General features: G+C 46.4%; 1 protein-coding gene across 7 annotated transcripts in view; it reads left to right on the plus strand.

Moving 5' to 3' along the window:
* The window catches only part of camsap3 (calmodulin regulated spectrin-associated protein family, member 3), a 208,053-nt gene that overhangs the window by 140,190 nt on the left and 45,021 nt on the right, over positions 1–22,842 (plus strand). For all 7 annotated transcript variants that reach the window (XM_072564202.1, XM_072564203.1, XM_072564204.1 and 4 more), the window contains 3 exons: positions 8,712–8,850; positions 10,588–10,727; positions 21,990–22,083. In XM_072564202.1, coding sequence (XP_072420303.1) covers positions 8,712–8,850; positions 10,588–10,727; positions 21,990–22,083 — 373 coding nt within the window. The remainder of the gene's footprint in view (positions 1–8,711; positions 8,851–10,587; positions 10,728–21,989; positions 22,084–22,842) is intronic.

The raw sequence follows: 22,842 nt of genomic DNA on the forward strand, positions 1-22,842 counted from the left end.
AGCAGCTACAAAGGCCTGAATAGCTCAGACCCTCCTGTAAAGGGGAGCTGGAGGTGAAGGTAAACAATGGGGCAAGGTTTTCTTTCAGTCTTTGTGGTTCCCAAAACACTCGGGCACACACTCTGACATTGAACCACCCCAAGATCCTTATTCAGGAATCAATCTTAGCTCTTGGAGTGGGTGCAGTGTATTCAGCATGACAAACATTCTGCCCCCTCCGCTATCAGGAAAACCAATGACCTGGACTTTATCACACATGGGAAGCTTGGTTTGTGCAAATTCACAGATTCTTACAGCACAGAAAAGTCCCTTGGGCCCATTGAGTCTGCACCTACCTAACATCCATTAAAAGCATTAATCCCAATTTCCAGCACTTGTCCCACATCCTTGAATGTGGCGATATTTCAAGTGCTTATCTGAATATTTTTAAAAGGTTGTAAGGTTTCCAGCCTCCTCCACCTTCCCATTCATTGCATTTCAGATTCCCACTGAGTGAAAAGCAAGTTTCCCCAAATGCCCTCTGAATCTCCTGCCCCTTACCCTCGAACTGTGCCCCCTTGTGAGCGACACCTCTACCACAGGGAACAGCTCCTTCACTGACTTGTGAAGTGCAAGCCACTTTTGTAAAGCAGGAAACAAGTACTCGTGAGGTGTCTTTGGATGAACGTGAAAGGTGCTATACAAATGCAAGTTCTTCCCTTCTGTGTTTTACTCACTCCTCTGGAGGAGAGCGAAGAGTTAGTGTGGAAAATTGTTGAGATGAGTCAGAGCAGATTTGTGCTTATTCTCCCTCCTCGTACATAAACAGACAGAACAGAGTGGGAGGCACCAAAAATTCAAAATACCTTGACTTTGTAACTGGAGTCAGTCAGATCTATCATGTAATTAGACACTGATAACAGTCAAACAAATGGTGATGCAGAGAGCGATCCAACTCGGCCATTAATTTGACATTCTTCCAAAGCAAATTATAAACTCCAAATGTTGGGTTTAAGGTCTTATGGCCTTGTAACTACAAATTAAAAAGGAATATTACAGTCGAGTATTGAATGACTTTTTTTCTTTTTCACGTCTTCATGTGAGAGTTGGTTTTTTGGTTTTAGTTTTGCACTGTGCAGTATTTTTCAGGCCTGTTGGATGACCACAAGAATCTTTCTTTCTTCCATCCTGTGCATGCATAATTCCTATCCGGAGTTGGCATGTGTGTACTTTTGAATGTACGTGGAATGCTGTGACTTCTGTCCTGTTAGTAGTGTTGCTTGAAGTTTTGTTGTTTCGTTTTAACCTTGAATGAATTTTTTAAAACATAACTAACCCTTCAAATGAACTTTTACCGTATTAATGATGTGTGTCAAATGTTGAACTCTGCAAGGTTTGAAACAGCCAATCTGTTGGTGTTGTATTTAATAGAGGGAGCTTTCCCTGTTCTCATGGTGATAGTGGGAACTGTGGCATTTAATGTTTACTTTCTCGGTCAGATTCGACGTATGACATTTCTGGACTGTTGATTCAATTTAGAAGATTTTATTTCTCGTTCTTCAGATGGTTAGGAATAATTGATTATGGGATCTCCCTTCTTTTGCATTGTTCTTGCGTTTTTTTTGTTCAACGTGGTTTTATGTAAAAGAAAGTGATTGTATGCTGGAAAATTTCAAGGGAGGTTGGCTATCATTTTATTAATGTGTAGATACATACCTTTTATATATATACGTGCAGGTCCCTTTCAGTGTTTGACCCAGATCGTCTTACAGTACTTGTTTCATCCTTGCCCCTTGATCTGAAAGGATTTGTGTTTACTACATGGGACGGTGGCTCAGTGGTTAACACGACTGCCTCACAGTGCTAGGGACCCGGGTTCAATTCCAGCCTTGAGCGACTGTCTCTGTGTGGAATTTGTACATTCTCCCCATCTCTCTGTGGGTTTCCTCCGGGTGCTCCGGTGTCCCTCCACAATACAAACTGTGCAGGTTAGAGTTGATTGGGCATGCTCAATTGCCCATTGTTAAGATGTGGCAGTAAACCCTTCTGCTAATTAAACCAAACATCCAGCAAAGCTCACCTTGTAATCTGTTAAAATATGAGGGACAGAACTCCCAAGTTCCACTATTTAAAGAAAAAATATAAATGTATTATTTAACTCTAAAAGTGAACCTTAAATAACAAGTATTTACAACTCTAAGCCCCCTTTCACTTAAATGTTTGTTATCTACCTCCCACTCTGTAACAATATACTGTCCTGGTAAAAAAAACATATTAAAATTATATCAACTTAATTTCTAAACCTCGCAGCTGTTGCCGTCTCTGGTGTCTGTCTTCCTCTCGCTATTGATCTCCCTGGGTTGTCTTCAGTCGTTTGCTGTAAAGATGTTTCATATGAAAAAGTTACCTTGTGGGAGAGAGTATTTTGCTGGCAGTTGGTCTCTCTCGCGCTCTCTCTCTCTCTCTCGCGCTCGCTCTCTCTCTCTCTCTCGCGCTCGCTCTCTCTCTCTCTCTCGCGCTCGCTCTCTCTCTCTCTCTCGCGCTCGCTCTCTCTCTCTCTCGCGCTCGCTCTCTCTCTCTCTCGCGCTCGCTCTCTCTCTCTCTCGCGCTCGCTCTCTCTCTCTCTCGCGCTCGCTCTCTCTCTCTCTCGCGCTCGCTCTCTCTCTCTCGCGCTCGCTCTCTCTCTCTCGCGCTCGCTCTCTCTCTCTCGCGCTCGCTCTCTCACGCTCGCTCTTGCTCTCTCTCGCGCTCGCTCTTGCTCGCTCTCGCGCTCGCTCTTGCTCTCTCTCGCGCTCGCTCTTGCTCTCTCTCGCGCTCGCTCTTGCTCTCTCTCGCGCTCGCTCTTGCTCTCTCTCGCGCTCGCTCTTGCTCTCTCTCGCGCTCGCTCTTGCTCTCTCTCGCGCTCGCTCTTGCTCTCTCTCGCGCTCGCTCTTGCTCTCTCTCGCGCTCGCTCTTGCTCTCTCTCGCGCTCGCTCTCGCTCTCTCTCGCGCTCGCTCTCGCGCTCGCTCTTGCTCTCTCTCGCGCTCGCTCTTGCTCTCTCTCGCGCTCGCTCTTGCTCTCTCTCGCGCTCGCTCTTGCTCTCTCTCGCGCTCGCTCTTGCTCTCTCTCGCGCTCGCTCTTGCTCTCTCTCGCGCTCGCTCTTGCTCTCTCTCGCGCTCGCTCTTGCTCTCTCTCGCGCTCGCTCTCGCTCTCTCTCGCGCTCGCTCTCGCTCTCTCTCGCGCTCGCTCTCGCTCTCTCTCGCGCTCGCTCTCGCTCTCTCTCGCGCTCGCTCTCGCTCTCTCTCGCGCTCGCTCTCGCTCTCTCTCGCGCTCGCTCTCGCTCTCTCTCGCGCTCGCTCTCGCTCTCTCTCGCGCTCGCTCTCGCTCTCTCTCGCGCTCGCTCTCGCTCTCTCTCGCGCTCGCTCTCGCTCTCTCTCGCGCTCGCTCTCGCTCTCTCTCGCTCTCTCTCGCGCTCGCTCTCGCTCTCTCTCGCTCTCTCTCGCGCTCGCTCTTGCTCTCCCTCGCTCTTGCTCTCCCTCGCTCTCGCGCTCGCTCTTGCTCTCCCTCGCTCTTGCTCTCCCTCGCTCTTGCTCTCCCTCGCTCTTGCTCTCCCTCGCTCTTGCTCTCCCTCGCTCTTGCTCTCCCTCGCTCTTGCTCTCCCTCGCTCTTGCTCTCCCTCGCTCTTGCTCTCCCTCGCTCTTGCTCTCCCTCGCTCTTGCTCTCCCTCGCTCTTGCTCTCCCTCGCTCTTGCTCTCCCTCGCTCTTGCTCTCCCTCGCTCTTGCTCTCCCTCGCTCTTGCTCTCCCTCGCTCTCGCTCTCCCTCGCTCTTGCTCTCCCTCGCTCTCGCTCTCGCTCTCTCTCGCGCTCGCTCTCGCTCTCCCTCGCTCTTGCTCTCCCTCGCTCTCGCGCTCGCTCTCGCTCTCTCTCGCTCTCGCTCTCGCTCTCTCAAGCGCTCGCTCTCGCTCTCTCAAGCGCTCGCGCTCGCTCTCTCAAGCGCTCGCGCTCGCTCTCGCTCTCTCGTGCGCGCTCGCTCTCGCGCGCGCGCACTCTCTCTCGCTCTTGCTCTGGCTAACTCCCGAGATGCCTGCTTCTTTCTGCCCCAAACATTGGATTATCTCATTGGTTTGATGTTGGCAAAACAGAAAATTCATAATCGATTGGGTTTTAGCATCCTGGAGCATAATCTAAACTAGGAGAAAGTGAGGACTGCAGATGCTGGTGGTCAGAGTTGAGATGTGCAGCCGGTCAGGCTGCATCCGAGGAGCAGGAGAGTTGACATTTCCAGCGTGAGCTCTTTATCAGGAATTCCTGACCGGCTGTGCTTTTCCAGCACCACACTTCTTGAAGGCATAATTTAAATTGGTTACATTTGAATGGTTGTCAACCTAGCAACCAAAGCTCAGGTATTTGTTTCACAGCCCAATGTTAGATATTTTCAGTTTTCCAGTACACTCTGAGACTGCTAGTCAGTCATGTGACTGGTGCCTACAAGCTCTCAGTGCGAACAGCATTCACTCTCTCTTAAAGGTACAGTACACACCTTCAACCTCATAACACCACAGTGTCCAGGGATGTGTAGGCTCAATGGGTTAGTCATGGGAAATGCAGTTATGGGAGGTGTTGGGTTTGGATGGGATGCCCTTCGGAAGGTCAGTGTGGACTCGTTAGGCCAAATGACCTGCTTCTACGCTGTAAGGATTTTATGATTCTGTGTACTGCCACAGCATTCCCAACTTCCCAAGTACACCAGCATGTTGGTCACAGCTGGAAGACTCGGTGTACTGAGCAGCAGTTTGCTCTCTCTCAGTTTAAACTGGTGCCCCTCTGTCTTGCTGTTCTTCCTCTCCTCAATAAATAGGAACATTCAAGATTTGGCCTTTGCTGGGTTTGCTGTTGCTTTTCCTTTCGTTAGGCCCTTTTCTGTTTTACTCTCCCACATTTTCGGCTCACAATCTAGCTCTGTAATTCTCGAATTGATCTTGGACTCCTCTGGGTCTCCCTTCATGTTGTGCCAGGCTGTAACGAGACTGTAAACCCGTGTTTGAGTATTTCAGTCCGTCCATTGTCTTTGTAAATGGGGCCTATCCACTCAGCCTCACTCGTTAACAACTGGTTTACAATGACAAACCAAAGCCCCTTTGGCTTGGAATGATGTGGCACAGAAGGGCAGCCATTCAGCCTCTCATGCCTGTACTAGACCCTATTGAGAGAAACAGGATACCATTCCCCTGCTCTTTACCCTCTGTCCCACCCTTCAATGTTTCTTGCGTGCTCTTCAGTGATTTAGATTTGTTTTCTTTTTGATTAACCTGTTATGACACATCTCCAGAGTGGACTTGAACCCAGAACTCCTGGCCCAGAGGCAGGGAGACTACCACAGGAAGCCTCTAAGAGTGACGTATCAAATGTGAATAGCTACCTGATTTGCTCTTTTCCAGTCTCTGAAATGTTGTTGTTTTATCATTAGAACCTTGAAAGGGCTGCCTGGAACTTTGAGGATTAGCTTTTGGCTTTGCGTTAAGTAAATTCTAACACGATGAATGATCCCTGGTGATAGGAATCAACGAACATCCACATTAAATACACTGGCTTTGTGCTGCTTAGCAGATAACCAACCTGTGTTTAAAGGGAGTTCATCAGAGGGTTGCTCAGTACCTTCTACACCAGTCAGTGGAGTGCAAGGCTCCAAGTTTTAAACCAATGTCCTTTGCTGCACCTCTTTTGATAGTTTCATTGGCAATAGGGACAAATTCTTCTGATCGGAAGAGTAGGTCATCGGCTGTGAACGTAATTGAAACTGGTTTAAGATTGTCCAAAATAAATGAGAATTGACGCTCAAGCCTGTTAGTAATGGACCGGATGAGTTATAAGGAGAGGCCGGATAGTCTGGGACCTTTTGCGTTGGAAGCTGAGGGGTGGATGTTATAGAGGTTTGTAAAACCATGAGGCGCACAGATAAGGCCAATAGCCAAGGTCTTTTTCCCAGAGTAGGGGAGTCTAAAATTGGAGGGCATAGATTTAAGGTCAGAGAGGGACCTGAGGAGCAATGTTTTTCTCTGAGGCTGGCACATGTATGGAATGAACTGCCAGAGGAGGTGGATATAGCCTTTTAAGCTTTACAACATTTAAAAGACATTTGGACAGGTACATGGATAGGAAAGGTTTAGAAAGATATGGGCCAAATGCAGGCAAATGGCATTAGTTCAGTTTAGGAAACCTGGTCAGCATGGACGAGTTGGGCCGAAGGGTCTGCTTCCGTGCTGTATAATGGGTAAGAAGCAGGAGTATTATTGAGAAAATGGCAGCAGCGTTATTAGCTGTTGTGATCCCAGCTTGTAACCTGGTGGGGATTCTCGAGTACCAGCCTTTCATCTTGTCATCACTAAAATAATTGTCTCCACTTGTTTGACACAATGAGGCTGTAGTGAGTACAGTTTACAAATGCTCAACATTAGGTCATATTTTCAATTGTTATTTTCAAATCCCTTCATGTCCCCTCATCCCCCAATCTCTCTAACCTGCACCTCTCTCAGATCTTTTTTTAAACGCTGTCCCTTTAAACCTTGGTCTTCGATCAGTCTTTTGGCCTCCTCTCTCCTTATGTGGCATGGTGGTAAGTGTTTTAATGGCCGCCCCTGAGAAGACGTTTTTGCCACGTTCAAGGTGCTATTTAAATGTAAATTGTATTATTCCTGTCGAGTTTCTTTATTTCCAAAAAAAAAACTTTGGAAGTCCTCAAAGGTTTATTTCCCCATGAGGCACTGGGTACTTGTTGAATTTTAAACTGGATCCAAAGGCCTACCTTGCTACAGATCACGAGCATGTCCATTTTTAATGAATGAATGAATCCAATTAGTTGTGTGTTGCCAAACCTTTTAACTTCAACAACTGGGAACAGCTTCCCTCCAAGGTAGGGAGCCTGATCTCTAGTCAATCAGGATATCGGTCATGAATCATGTAGCCTTTGATCAAGAGTACATTACAAATGTTGAGCATTAAACAAAAATTAACTAGCTTGTGAAAAAAAAACTAAACCATGACCTGGAATAAAATTGGAATCTGTTGATCATTTGGCCTTGTTCTGATCCTCCTACCTTCATTTGTCCCATCCATGTCGTCTTCAAGTGCTTTGTCCCTCAGGCTTTAATCTGGCTCACTTGTAAATGATTTTTGTTAGGAGCTTTCTGAAGGAAGTGTATTTGCCCCTCTTGACAGAGCAGGGTTTGCTGTCCTCCATTGCACAGTGTGTGGAGTGCCTCAGTTCACGTTTGGGTCCCCAGGGGAGTTTAATTTGAAAATGGATTGAAAAGCCGTTGAGTTAGCCCAGCTGCTCAGAGAAACCCGCACTCTGACACGGTCTTTGCACTGCACAATCAGCTAGCCTGCTGCAACAGGGTTGTGTAAGTTGTCTCATCAGAAAGATTCCACGTCCCTCCTAGTCCGTTACCCTGGACCATGCAACAAATGTCCCAAAGCAAAAGCTGTTTGGGTATCAGTCATTCTGTTTATAAACCTTCAGCCTTGACCTTTTATTATTTGTGATAGTGTAAGTGTAGAGATGCACTGTCACCAGTAGTGAAAAAGAATGTAACTGTCTGTGCAGCACACTTCAGATCACCAATGGTTATGTAAATGTACAATTTTATTTTTAAAAATATAAAGTATTGGCCTGTTCTGATTTTTGTGAGCTGGCTTAGCAAGACTGAAGGGTTCCCGATCAGGTTGAGAATGGTTCAGGGATTCTGTTCCCTAATAGGCGCTCAGTTTTATCGTTGTTGCTTTGCGACAGAAGGTAGAGGTTCCTATAAGTTCGGGAACTTCTGAAGCGAGTTGCTTAATACTCCGGCATCGAGAGTATTCTGTGTGAATTGTTTTATTTGAGACGCACTCGCTACGGTCTTGAGGATTGAGCAATGGTCGAGTGATTGTGCTTAGATTTTACACTGTCTGTCTTAAAACAGCAAGTTAAAAATCACACGACACCAGGTTATAGTCCAACAGGTTTAGTTGGAAGCACTAACTTTTGAGGCACAGCCTGTTCATCAGGTGGCCGTTCCACAACCTCCTGATGAAGGAGCAGCTCTCCGAAAGCTCGTGCTTCCAAATAAACCTGTTGTTGTGTGATCTTTAACTTTGTCCATCCCAGTCTAACACCAGCACCTCCACATTTTAAAATAGGAAGGTATTTCAGTGTGTGCAGACCATTTGAACAACACAGTTCTTTTGAGCATCTCCCATTGTCCCTGATCAAGTCCCAATATCGGGATTTGCTTTGGGAGAATTAAAAGTCAAGCTTTTAAACTCGGACGGGTTGACTCTCTTTATTCCAGTATCTTCAGATTAAAATCCCTCCTTCCCCTGCCAGGAGTAAATACATCGTTACGACGTGTGGCCATTGAAATATGAAGGGACTGGATTTTGGATTGGGTCCAGAGTGTGTGTTTTGGGGTGACCAGAACATGTATCTGCTGAGAAGTCCGACAGAGGCTTGGGAAGATGAGTCTTCTGTCAGTGCATGAGATTGTCTCTTGGTGGAAATGGGCGACTGGATTTGCTTCCAGTCTCTCTTCCATAGTTTAATCCATTTGTGTTGCTCATTTCTGAAATGAAACCAGACTAGTGGCTATTTCAATCCTTGTTGTCTGTACAATTGTGCTTGGGACCTCCTCCCCACCACCCTCCCCTTCCCAGCAACTCTGTTTCCACACCTAAGATTTCTTTTCCGCTCCCTCCCCCACTCCCTTGTAACTAGATTCGCTACAGGAAGGACAAGGTGCTGACTAAGCAGACCCCCTGCTTCCCCACGGTAACGCAGCTCAAGGACCTCGCCAATGGATGTGCTCTGGCAGCCCTGATTCATCACTACTGTCCAGATGTTCTACGGTTGCAAGGTGAGTTGCTTTAACGCTAGAGTCTTCCATTGGTTTAAACCTCGAAGTTTTAACTCTGCCCATGTTGAGAGTGCGTTTTCCCCTGCCTTGGGGGGTGACCAGACCTTAGGACCGCGTTTAGAAGAGATATCGGATATAGGCTTGAGAAAAAATGTCTTCTCTCAGAGTGGGGGAGAGGCGAGCAGAGTACTAGGAGGTTGAGGGGTGACCTTTATAGAGGTTTACAATATCATGAGGGGCATGGATAGGGTAAATAGACAAAGTCTTTTCCCTGGGGTGGGGGAGCCCAGAACTAGAGGGCATAGGTTTAAGGTGAGAGGGGAAAGACCTAAGGGGCAACTGTTTCATGCAGAGGGTGGTAAGTGTGTGGAATGAGCTGCCAGAGGAAGTGGTGGAGGCTGGTACAATTACAACATTTAAAAGGCATTTGGATGGGTATATGAATAGGAAGGGTTTGGAAGGGATATGGGCTGGGTGCTGGCAGGTGGGACTAGATTTGGGTTAGGATACCTGGTCCTAACATTTAAGAGGAATTTGACCCAGTGACAGTGAGGGAATGGTGATGCGGTTACACACAAGGATGGTGTGTGACTTGGAGGTGGTTTTCCACATATCTGTCATTTTGCTCTGCAGGGAGAAGTTTAAATTAACAGCTCGACAAAGTTACACTCAAGTATTTGTACATCAGTTATCTTAATATATAGTTGGTCTTTTCTCGTTCTGTGTCGTGAGATCTCACTTCGCAACTGAATGCATTACGGGTTCACTCTTTCGCATCCAAGGTATGTGGACTCATTTAGAGAGAGGGAGAGACGACTGGTGGTGGCTTAACCTGAGGGTCACTGTGTCTCTGGCGAGGGGAGAGTTTGGGAAGGTGGGGTTTTTAGAGAGCTGAGCCAGATGGGAGTTAAACTCAGGCTATTGGTACCATTCTGCATCACCAACCAGCCAGACTAACGGTATTGTAGCAAGATAACAGAGGCATTGGAGATAGTGTCTGCTGTTGTCCATTTTGTTTTCAGAGGTTAGATCCAGCAGGATGTGTGAATAGACTAGGACTCTGCTTCTCCTGAAAGAGAAATTAAGAGAGGAGAATGGTTAGAGATTAAATATGGAAGGCTGAAATAGAAAGGTTTCCACTTGAGAGACCAGAACCAGTGAGTTATCAGTACAAGATGTTAATTCGTAAATTTAGTACACGATTCCAGAGAAGCTTTAGCTTGTGTGTCGGGCTATGAGGGGAGTGGTTGAGGTGAGTAGCATCAATACATTTAATGGGAAGTTGGAACAACCGGTGTGGAATACTGAGACAAAGCGAGCACTACAGGTCAGAATCGAAGGGTATAGTGCTGGTTAAGCACAGCTGGTCAGGCAGCATCTGAGGAGCAGGAGAATCGACGTCTAGAGTATAAGATCTTCATCAAGATTGGTAGATTGAGTAGAGTCTTGGATGGAGTGTGAGGAACAGCAGAGACCTATTGGGTCAAATGGCCTGTTTCCGTGCCATGAATACTATCAAGACCCTTTTCCTTTCTGGTAGCTAAAACTGGTAATGTCTCCAGCTTGTCATTGGACTGGTCCTCCTGGGTAAGTGGGGAGAGCGGTGACTGGGAGTTGAGGTGCTTTGTTTGGACACTGGTCTCTCTGCGGTCCTGCAGCTAAGTTACAAATGCAGCTTTTGAGCTTGCTGGTGATAATGGCTTGACTTTTCTTTTTCCCTCCTCCTTTCCTTCACAGATGTTTGCCTGAAGGAGACCATGTCCGTCGCTGACAGTCTGTATAACTTGCAACTGATTGTGGAATTCACCCAGGAGTATCTCGGCAACTGTTGTCACCTGGGCCTGGAGGATATGTTGTACACTCCGCCAGTGTTAAAGGTAATGATTCAGAGTAGCTGACTGTGCTTGCTGACTTTTAAGTGCTTTCTTTATCCTGCTCTCTGGAACTCCTGTTCCGATGTTAGATGTTAAATTGGTTCAGCTTGTCCTGGAATTGGAAGACTTGACATTCCAGGATATCTGATCCCTGGCATTTAGTTAAGAATGTTAATAAAACTTGGACAATTTGGTCAATTAGGGCAGATTCTGTCTCAGCCCATGTGTGCATTCCATTGTGGTATAGAAATTTTGTCCAGGCACTGATATCTGACCAGACTCCAGCTCCGAGTTTGTGCTATGCATCATTACCACAGTTGGTGTAAAAGCATTTTTTTCTTAAGTTCCAAAACCATGCAACAGTAGATAAAATAGTAATTGCTGCTCCTGAAGTTCAAGGAAATCACCTCCAACACCTAAATTACCTCAAAAAATAAGGAGCAACTCTTACTGCTACGATTCTTTCCCATCCTCCATCTTGGATTACCCAGGATGCATTTGCTGACTCTACCAAAAACATTCTCTGCTAAATTGGCGTTCTTGAGCTTCTCACTCTGCTGTGACATTAGCGGAAAATGTATAATCTCTCTGAACTCTACAGATATGACATCAGTCTGTGTTTGTAGCAGTGCTTTAAAATATCTGCTCCACACCTCAGTTTGAACTCCCAGCATCTTTCCACGCCTTTGTTTGCTTTGCTCTGTGTCCACATCCAGTCTTAACCAGTCGAGAGAGGTGCGAATCTTAAACAAGGTGACATAATCAAGCACGGAACAATTGAACACTATGTTCAGCGGAGTGTTCATGTGGCCTTCTGTGTTCAGGAACAAATTATCACAGTCCAAATCATATTTGCCCATTTCCATCTGTATTCCAATGCCGAGCCAGCTGTTCAAACAATCTCTTTTATGTTGGCAAGCTAACAATGTTTCTCTTCATGATTGAGGCTGAGTTCAGTAGTAGCTCTTTTCCTGTTAGTAGTATTGGGAGGAGATTGTCAATGGTGGAGGTAAGCGGATACTGGCGAAAGCAATGACAGCTTCAGTCAAGACTCTGGGCAGTGTCAGAGAATTGGGAATTCCGGGATTATTGGGTCACACTGTCCAGGTATCTGTTAGAGGAAACCACACTGAGCAGTATATGGAGCAAGGAATGTGAGGAACATCCTTGTTAGAAGGTTCTTCCCCAGTGCCAGAATCAAAAAACGCCATGACCAAACAACCAACTTCAGGAAGTTGACTACTTGTGTTCCTGGCGGCCATTTTAATGTGTTGGTGGACACACACATACCTCTGTCTTATGTCATGGAATGGACCAGACCCCTCAAAATATTTTACAAAGGTAACTTCGACCCTAACTTTTATAATTTTAGAGGCAAATGTAAAGTGTCTGTTCCACATGATGTGACTGGTCAAACTACTCAACGTAAAGCAAACCGCAACTTATTAAAACACCGTACTTGAAATTCCTCTTTCCTTGCTTGTATTTTGAATCACTTAACTCTATTAGAAAGCTTACAGAATTATAGATATAATAACTATTACTGATTACCTGTTCCAAAATAGAAACCGCTCAAAAACACACCCTTGGCAAAATAAGGGGCAAATTCAGACACAGATACTCACATGCAGTTTTCCAATCCGGGACTAACATAACATACAAGAGAAAATTCCGAAAGAGAAACAGCCAGGCGACATTCACTGAAGCTACTAGCTCTGGTGAGACCCCAATAGCTTCTGGTGTTACTGAGAAACCAAAATCCATCAATCTTAACCTGTGAGAGCTGGTCACACCCATTCAGGCTGTTTTCTTAAAAAATAAAATCCAAGTGGTTTACATTACCCTAGACAGCTTTACACCCTGCCTCACAAGCTTGCTTAAAAAAAAAACCCAGGACAGAGTAACTTCTTATAAACCGCACCATTGTCACGTTTGTAACTGACTGAATCAGAGAGAGGAGACGCAAGAAAGCAGATTCTGAAGGGAAGCTACATTGCCTTTAATACCTGATGGTTAATTTTCAGGTTGATGTTGATTGAAGTGATTGGAACAGCGTTCCCTTTGATTTTCCTTCCTTTAATCACAAGCGTTGGCATCTCTGGACGTGGGTCCAACCAGGATGCGCTTCACCTGACAAACGGGCAGCGCTCTGAAAGCTTGTGATTTCTAATAAACCTGTTGCGCTATAACTTAGTATTGTGTGACTTCTGACTGGTTCCAACCATTGCACCCAACTGCGGGGATTGCCTAACCCGACTCCAATTCTGCCCAATGGCCATGGAGCTGGTGACAACGGCTTGGCACTTTAAAGTTTCTCTTAATTCTATTTGATCTGGTTGAAGGACCATTTGCTTGTAAACTTTAGTCAAACTATTGACACCCAAAGACGAGCTGCTACTTGAATAGAACGCGATCACTAAATGTGCTGAAGTGTTTTTTAAGACAATAGACGATAGGTGCAGGAGTAGGCCATTCAGCCCTTCGAGCTAGCACCACCATTCATTATGATCATGGCTGATCATCCTCAATCAGTATCCTGTTCCTGCCTTATCCCCATAACCCTCAATTCCACTATCTTTAAGAGCTCTATCCATCTCTTTCTTGAAAGTATCAAGCCACTTGGCCTCCACAACCTTCTGGGGCAGAGCATTCCATACACCCACCACTCTCTGGGTGAAGAAGTTTCTCCTCAACTCTGTTCTAAATGGCCTATTCCTTATTTGTAAACTGTGCCCTCTGGTTCTGGACTTGCCCATCAGCGGAAATATGCTTCCTGCCTCCAGAGTGTCCAATCCTTTAATAATCTTGTACGTCTCAATCAGATCCCCCTCTCATCCTTCTAAACACAAGTGTATACAAGCCCAGCGGTTTTTCTCACTATTCGGTTGTTTTTGAAATCTCAGTAAATGTACAGGTCAATTATTTATCAGAATTTCTCCCTAAACTTTGGAACTTCCGCTCCAAACCAGTTCTTCACTCATTCCTTCAGCCCCTTGCATGGTTAAAACCTATCCCTTTTAATACAAGGATTTGGCCACCAACCTGAAGATTTTCTTTCATTGGTTACACACCCCTGAGACATAGCTTAGGATGGGTTCACTATCTTAAGGGTACTACGTGGATGCAAGTTGTTGTTAGGATGCCCCCCCCCCCCGACCCATTTCGTGTTGATTTGGAAATTGCCTGATCCCCTCACTTGCCACCAGACATCGGTGACCAGTTCGGTTTGGTAAGGCAACAACAGAGAGTCTACCCATTCCCTCATGGCATTCCCATTGCTGAATCCCGCACTATCGTCATTCTGGGGTGTTCCCATTGACCACAAACCGGACTGGACCAGTCATATAAACACAGTGGCTACAAAAAGCAGGTCAGAGGCTAGGAATCCTGCAGAAAGTAACTCCCCTCCTGACACCCCAAAGCCCGTTCACTGTTCGCAAGCACAAGCTTGGAGTGTGTGGAGTTTGCATGTTCTCCCCTTGTCTGCGTGGGTTTCCTCCAGGTGCTCTGTTTTCCTCCCATAGCCCAAAGATGTGTCGGTTAGGGTAAATTGGCCATGCTAAGTTGCCCACAGTGTTCAGGGATGTGTGGGTTAGATCCATTAGTCAGGGGAAATGTAGAGGAGTAGGGTAGGGGAATGGCTCTGGGTGGGATACACTTTGGAGGGTCAGTGTGGACTTGTTGGGTCAAATGGCCTGTCCCCACACTGTAAGGATTCTATGATCTATGATCGTACTCCCTACTTGCCTGGATGGGTGCATCTTCAACAACATTCTAAGCTCAACACCATCCAGGACAAAGCAGCCCCCGCTTGATTGGCACCACATCCACAAGCATCCCCTCCCTCTTCCACCGACGCTCAGTAGCAGCAGTGCGTACCATCTACAAGATACACTGCAGAAACTCACCAAAGATCCTTAGACAGCACCTTCCAAACCCATGACCACATCCATCTAGAAGGATGAGGGCAACACTTTGATGGGAATACCATCCCCTGCAAGCTACTCACTTTCCTGACGTTGCTCAGACCTGACCAGCACCAGACATGCAGATGTCAGTCCCCGACAGGTTTGGGGAGTAATCACTGGCAGAACTGAAGGTCATCATTACCGAGGCTCGCCTTCAGACTCCAGAGTGACCTAACGCACTGAATTCAAATTCTAACCACTGTGGGACTCGAACCTACCTCACCATGGCACTGGGCTGACCCGCCTGCTCACTGCCAGGGTCAGAACACCCAGTACCTCATCCAATCGCCTCCACTGAGCCCCAACGGTACAGCTAACCCACAGCAGGTCAAGACTCCAAGGGCTTAATTCCAATCACGGAAGACCCCACTTATTTATTTGGCATTACTGACCGGCCTTTTGCAGTGTCACCATCAGTCGGAGCCTCAATAATTCACTCAAAAAGAAACGTATTTCTTCTGCAGACGCATGGGCCCCACCAAAGCTCTGACTGTACTAGTTCAGGCTATAATCTCTCTGTGGCTTCCTATGAAGCCTATCATTTAAAATAATAAATGGGACCCAGCCGGAGATGAAAAGCTCTTGTCTCGGCCTGTTTCACATTACAACAGTTCCTCAGCTTCTCGTGGCTCCTGAACTTCATGGTTCCTTTACACTGGGATTGATGGGCTCTCTGTCACTCCCCCACCCCAAAGGCACAGATCCTGAAACCTAAGACCAGCAGGAGGCCATTCAGCCCCTTCCAACATGGTTGCCAGATCGTAGCTGGGCTGTGGTGCAAACACCAATAAACTCTCACCTGAGCGCCACTTCCCCTCCCCACTCTATCAACATGGTGGCTCAGTGGTTAGCACTGCTGCCTCCCAGTACCAGGGACCCAGGCTCTATTTCACCCTCGGGCAACTGTCTGTATGGGGTTTGCACATTCTCCCAGTGTCTGCATGGGTTTCCTTCGTGTGCTACAGATTCCTCCCAAGATCCAAAAGGTTTTGCAGGTCAGGTGAAGTGGCCATGCTAAATTGCCCACGGTGTTCAGATTAGGTGCATTAGTCACGGGTAAATATAGGATAATAGGGTATGTAGTCAGGGGAAATATAAAGGAATAGGAGGGAGAGGAAGGGAGGGGAGCGAAGGAGAGGAGAGTGGAGGGTCATTGTGGACTTGTTGGGCTGAAGGGCCTGTTTCCACACACTAGGGATTCTGTGATTCTACTAAACAAAGCTACAATACAGCAGATGCTGGAAACTGGAATTAAAAACAGCAAGCATCAGAAGCACTTGGGTCAGGGACACTGAAGATTCAGGGGATTGGTCACAGAGCTGTAGAAATGTTGATCAATTGTGTTGTAGGTTGACCCACAATGCCCTCAGGGAGTGAGTTCTAGGATTTTGACCCAGCAACAATGAAGAAACGGTAATAAATTTCCACGTCAGGAAAGTGAGTAGCTTGCAGGGGATGGTATTCCCATCAAAGTGTTGCCCTCATCCTTCTAGATGGATGTGGTCATGGGTTTGGAAGGTGCTGTCTAAGGATCTTTGGTGAGTTTCTGCAGTGTATCTTGTAGATGGTACGCACTGCTGCTACTGAGCGTCGGTGGAGGAGGGAGGGGATGCTTGTGGATGTGGTGCCAATCAAGCGGGGGCTGCTTTGTCCTGGATGGTGTTGAGCTTAGAATGTTGTTGAAGATGCACCCATCCAGGCAAGTAGGGAGTACGATCATAGATCATAGAATCCTTACAGTGTGGGGACAGGCCATTTGACCCAACAAGTCCACACTGACCCTCCAAAGTGTATCCCACCCAGAGCCATTCCCCTACCCTACTCCTCTACATTTCCCCTGACTAATGGATCTAACCCACACATCCCTGAACACTGTGGGCAACTTAGCATGGCCAATCCACCCTAACCGACACATCTTTGGGCTATGGGAGGAAAACAGAGCACCCGGAGGAAACCCACGCAGACAAGGGGAGAACATGCAAACTCCACACACTCCAAGCTTGTGCTTGCTCCTGAACTTCATGATTCCTTTACACTGGGATTGATGGGCTCTCTGTCACTCCCCCACCCCAAAGGCACAGATCCTGAAACCTAAGACCAGCAGGAGGCCATTCAGCCCCTTCCAACATGGTTACCAGATCGTAGCTGGGCTGTGGTGCAAACACCAATAAACATGCGTGTTATGGAATGAGCTGCCAAAGGAAGTGGTGGAGGCTGGTACAATTACAGCATTTAAAAGGCATCTGATGGGTGTATGAATAGGAAGGGTTTGGAAGGATATGGGTTGAGTGCTGGAAAAGGGCGGTACGGTGGCTCAGTGGTTAGCACTGCTGCCTCACAGCGCCTGGGTCCCAGTTTCGATTCCAGCCTCGGGCGACAGTCTGTGTGGAGTTTGCACATTCTCCCCGTGTCTGCGTGGGGTTCCCTCCCACAGTCCAAAGATATGCAGGTCAGGGTGAATTGGCCATGCTAGATTGTCCATGGTGTTAGGTGCATTAATCAGAGGGGGGTGGGTTACTCATTGGAGGGTCGGTGTGGACTTGTTGGGCTGAAGGGCTTGTTTCCACTCTGTAGGGAATCTAATCCAAATGGGAATAGATTAGGTTAGGATATCTGGTCAGCATGGGTGAGTTGGGCTGAATGGTCTGCTTCTGTGCTGTACATGTCTATGACTCTATGATGCTTTGCTTAGCTCAGGAGAGCAATGGCTATGGGCCTTGTTAGTATGAGACACACTATTCAGAAGGCGGGTAATCTACAATAATTGAGTGGAGAGATCCTGGATGGAGACTGATTCAAGTCGCATGGTGTTGATTGCCTGCTTGGCACTGGTTTCATGCCCCTGGGCACTGTGCCCCAGTAGCAAACCTTCAGTCTGGGTACCTGGGTGTTTGCAACCTCCAGAGTGTGGGGTGAAGAGCTGCAGTCAATTCAGTGTGCTTTCCACGTTGTCTCTCACAAGTAGGTATAGAGGGTCAGCCCTCCTCACTACCACCGCCAACATCGTTACCTCAGAGCAAGTCCCCACTGTAGATGGAAGTTTCCCCAAAGACTGAGGTATTGAGGCCAAGAAAAGCCTCCCATCCCAGCTCGGCAGTGCAGATCCGCGATTGGGTATGGAGCTTGGCAAGCTGCAACTAATTGGATCAGCAAATTCTTTCCAGAACTTTTTTGATTTTAATATTGGTTCAGTAACTATTCTATTGAGCTTCAGAATAGAATCTGCACGCTATTAAGTGCCAGCACAGTTTGCATTGCCAATTGCTGCAAGGCAAGTCTTCCAGCAGATGGTCTTCCTTAATGTAAACCACATTTTCATACTTGAGATTCAATTTTCGAGGTTTAATTTGAATGTGGCCTGCGTTTGAGCAACTTGGTGCTGTGCTAGAGAGGAAGTTGAAGAGACAGAAATTGGCTCGAATCAGGGAGTTGTGGGGGGGTGGGAATGCATGTCTAAAATTGGCTGGATTTCCCTGGTGCATGGGAATTGTTTTATATCTCTCTGAGCTAAGAGCACCAAAGGATGCAGTAGCCAAATAATACTACAGATACACGAAATCTGAAACTTAAAGCCCATATAGTGCTGGAAGTTCTGTTGCCTACCTGGTGCCAGGATTAAAGATGACACCACGAGGTTGGAGAGAGAAGAGAGGGATCCTTTTGGTACAACTAACAAAGAAAGGACCTTGGGGAGAGTAGAGAGCAGAGTGCTTTTTTTTATTTCTCATTGCTACCATTTTACAACTGATAAGTAAAAACAAGACAGTGTTCGTCCAAGGTGCTACACGGACAACACAAACTGCACAGTCTTATACAGAGTGGCATAAAGTGCGTAAGAAATACAAAACATGCAAATCACAGTGTAATAAAGGAATGATAATTAATATTCATAATTTGGAGATGCTGGTGTTGGACTGGGGTGTACAAAGTTAAAAATCACACAATGCCAGGTTAGAGTCCAACAGGTTTAATTGGAAGCACACTAGCTTTCGGAGTGACGCTCCTTCATCAGGTGATACCACAACCACCTGATGAAGGAGCGTCACTCCGAAAGCTAGTGTGCTTCCAATTAAACCTGTTGGACTATAACCTGGCATTGTGTGATTTTTAACTTTTGATAATTAATAGGCATTGTTCTGGCAGCAATTTGAAGTCATGCAAAGAATTTCAGATGGGAAAGAGTCCGATACAGTGTGAAGGAGCCTGATGGCTTGGGGGAAGAAACCATTGTACAGTCTGGCCGTGAGACCGAATGCTCTGGTATCTTCTGCCAGATGGCAAGAGGGAGAAGAGTTTGGGTGAGGGGTGTGTGGGGTCTTCCCAATGCTGTTAGCCTTGCGAATGCTGCGTATGTTGTTAAATGTCTATAATGGAGGCAAGAGAGACCCCCATGGTCTTTTCAGCTGTCCTCACTATCCGCTGTAGGGTTTTACAATCTGAGATGGTGCAATTTCCGACCCAAGCAGTGATGCAGCAGCTCAGGGTATTGTCAGTGAACCCTCAGAGGGACCGAGGGGTGCAGGTAGATAATTCCCTGAAGCTTGCATTACATTTAGACAGGATGATTTAAAAGGCGTTTAGCATGCTCGCCTTCATCGCTCAGTCCTTTTGAGTATAGGAGTTGGGTATGTTTTATGTTGAGATTGTACAGAACATTCTGGAGTGCTATGTCCAGTTCTGGTCATCCTGTTATAGGAAGGATATTGTCAAGCTGGAGAGGATTCAGAAGAGATTTACCAGGATGGTGCCGGGTGTGGAAGGTTTGATTTGTGAAGATAGGCTGGGACTTTTGTCACTGGAGTATCGGATGATGAGAGACAACCTGAAAGAAGTTTATAAAATAATGAGAGGTATAGATAGACTGAATGGTAGTTGTCTTTTCCCTCGGGTGAGGGATTCCTCTACTAGGGGGGTGCATGTTTTAAGGTGAGAGGAGAGAGATTTTAAAAAAGACCTGAGGCAATTGTTTTTTAAACAGTGTGGTTCACGTGTGGAATGAATTTCCAGAGGAAGTGGTAGATGTGGGTACAGTTACAGCATTTAAAAGGCATTTGGATAGAGAGATGGAGAGGAAGGGTTTGGAGGGATATGGCCCAAGAGCAGGCGGTTTAATTTGGGATTATGTTTAGCATGGATGGGTTAGATCAAAGGGTACCGCAATGTGGTGAAAAATATTGTCTCGCGTACTGTCTAGGCAAATCATACCTTACACAAGTCCATCAGAGTAATCAAGCAGGATGCAGAATACAGTGTTACAGCTACAGAAAAGGTGCAGAGAAAAATTAACTCTGATATGAGTTTGTGGGTCTGATCGCAGAGGGGAAGAAGCTGTTCTTGAATCTGTTGTGTTCTCAAGCTACTTGTATCTTCTGCCCGATGGAAGAGTGTATAAGCGGGGTGGGAGGGGGTATTTGACGTTAGCCACTTTCCTGAGGCAGCGGGAAATGTAGACGGAGTCAACGGGTGGAAGGATGGTTTGTGGGATAGCCTGGGTGACATTCACAACTCTGTAGTTTCTGGTGGTCTTGGGTGGAGTAGTTGCCCTACCACACAGTGGTGCATCCAGATAGGATGCCTTCTCTGGTACATCGATAAAAATTGGTGAGAGTAGTTGTGGACGTGGTGAATTTTCTTAGCCTCCTGAGAAAGTAGATGATGTGCTCCACATCGATGTAAACAACGTCAACAGGATTGGAAAGGAGGTTCTGCAGAAGGATTTTGAAGCATTATGAGGTAAGTTTGATATAGCGCACCCTCCGAAGTAGCAATCCCAGGAGTACTACAGGCAGAAGATCCTTTTATCCCAACATCCAAAAACCGAAAAGCTCTGAAATCCGAAGGTTTTTTTGTGAAGTTTTTTTCTCAATAAGGTTGTTTGACAAGCAGTTAACCCAAGTCGACACCCATTGGATGTGTGTCACTCAGATGTGACATGGGGGCTGGGGTGGGGCCATGCCCAAACACATTCATTCTTAGAAGTCTGCTCCTCCAGAGAGATTTTTAAACATTTCTTCATTAAACTGTCACTTATTCTGAAAACCAAAGAATTCCGAATTCCGATAAACAGCTGGTCCCGAGCACTTTGGATAAAGCACCACGGGCGAATGGCTCAGGGAAGATTTAAGTCAGGAAGTTACATGCCTGGCTTAAAGGTTAACTGGGATGGAATACGTCTCAGGTCATGGGACACTGGCACCAACGTTGGGATAGAATGGCGCTGTTCTAGGTGGATGGGCTTCACATGACCCGGACTGGATCCGTTGTCCGGGGCGGATCGAATAACTAGGGCTGTAGAGAGGGCTTGAAACTGAGTCGGGGAGGAAAGGTCTGGCACTATTGCTTGGCACCTGTTTCAATGATGCCCAGAGTGGGACAGGAAGGAACACTAAAGTGTGCAAGCATAAATCAACAACAAACCAGATCCAAGGAGAAAAAGCAAAATAGGTCTTAAATGCGCATAGTATTCAGAGCAAAAGAAAATAATTAATAGTGCAAATGGAAATTAATGGGGATGAATAGCCTCCAACTGTGGCTCAGCGATTAACACTGCTGCCTCACTGCGCCAGGGACCCAGGTTCGATTCCAGCCTCTGGCGACGGTCTGTGTGAAGTTTACACGTTCTCCCTGTGTCTGTGAGAGTTTTCTCCAGGTGCTCCAGTTTCCTCCCACAGTCCAAAGATGTGCAGGTTAGGGTGGGTTGGCCAGACTCTTTGGAGAGTTGATGTGGACTCAATGGCCTGCAGGAATCCTATGATACTGTCCCATATCCATTCTGTGAATGCACTTCTCTCTCCCGGCCTGGTGTGTTAAACAGGGAGGGATGTTTCTGATGGGGATGATTGAGGGATCAACGTTGATTAGGATGTGGCGTGGAATCCCTTCACATCGAATTGAACAAACAAATGGAGCATGAGTTTAAAACTTCATCTGAAATCTTGGCAATTAATCTCCCTCTGCCTTGAAAAATATTCACTGACCCTGCCCCTACAATTAAGAGCTCTCTATAAATTGGCACAAAAGCTTTGTCTCACTGGTACACCGTTGTTTCCTGTTGTGAGGAGAAGCCAGAGGCTTGGGGTTAAGCCCAAAGTCTTGTGAATGTTACTGAGGAGTCTGGAGTTTTGCTCAATGGTCTTTCAGGACATTAAAGAGCATCTTTCCCTCTCTGTAGCAGACATATACGCCGCCTGAAGGACCAGCAAACTCAATGAAGCAAACAGTTATTTCTCGTCGATTGGAGAGATCGGAAAGGATGATTTTCAATTCACAAGTCTCTTTTTGTCTCTCCTCTTGACAGATTAACATCTTGACGTTTGTAGCTGAGCTGTTCTGGTGGTTTGAAGTCCTGAAGCCAGAGTTTGTTCGACCAAGAGAGATTCCGGATCTGGACGGTATGGGATTAATGTTAATGTTAATGTTACTCCTCAGCTTTACCATGGTAACGAGCTGCTTGTGTAGGAAGTGTCCATGTGAGACATTCTTCCACCCCCTCCAATTCATTGAGGAAATGTGAAGGTAGCTTTCTTTCGCGAGATTATGATGTTACGATTCTGACCAATGTTTGTGATTAATGGGTGAAATACTTCAGTCAATGTTGGGCAACAGCCTGTTTATGACCTAATTAAAAGCTGACTTTTCAGTGTGTATTTTAGTCGCAATGAAACATGATCTTAGCTTGTAGGTAAAGATCCTGATTGATTTATTGCACCAAAGAACATTGATGTTAAGAGATCTTCACTGTTTAAATTGATTCATCACAGAGAGGGGGGTGGGGGGAAAGTGTGCTGGGCTTATACCGAAGGAGCGTTTGGTGTAACGTACAAGATTGCAGAATGGGATTAGATCCAAAAAAGAAATTCCAGCTCATTTGATTGCCATGTACAACCCCCCCCCCCCTCTGCCTTCTCTCCCACCCATCCAAACAATATTTGTGCTACAGGATGGATCACTTTCTGTCCAAGGATTCCCTCTGGCAAGAAACATGCTCCTTGTTAGATTCTGTTCCAAACTGGAGCTTAAAAGGTTAAATTGCGAGGACGGTTTGGGAAAAGCTCAACTATCATCCTCTGAATTTACAAGTCTGAAAGTGAACCAGTTGAGGTCTTTCAGATGATAAAGGGCTTTGATTTGAGTCGCTTGACAGATTTTAT

This window comes from Chiloscyllium punctatum, chromosome 46 (assembly GCF_047496795.1).
Source record: "Chiloscyllium punctatum isolate Juve2018m chromosome 46, sChiPun1.3, whole genome shotgun sequence".
Classification (NCBI taxonomy): Eukaryota; Metazoa; Chordata; class Chondrichthyes; order Orectolobiformes; family Hemiscylliidae; genus Chiloscyllium; species Chiloscyllium punctatum.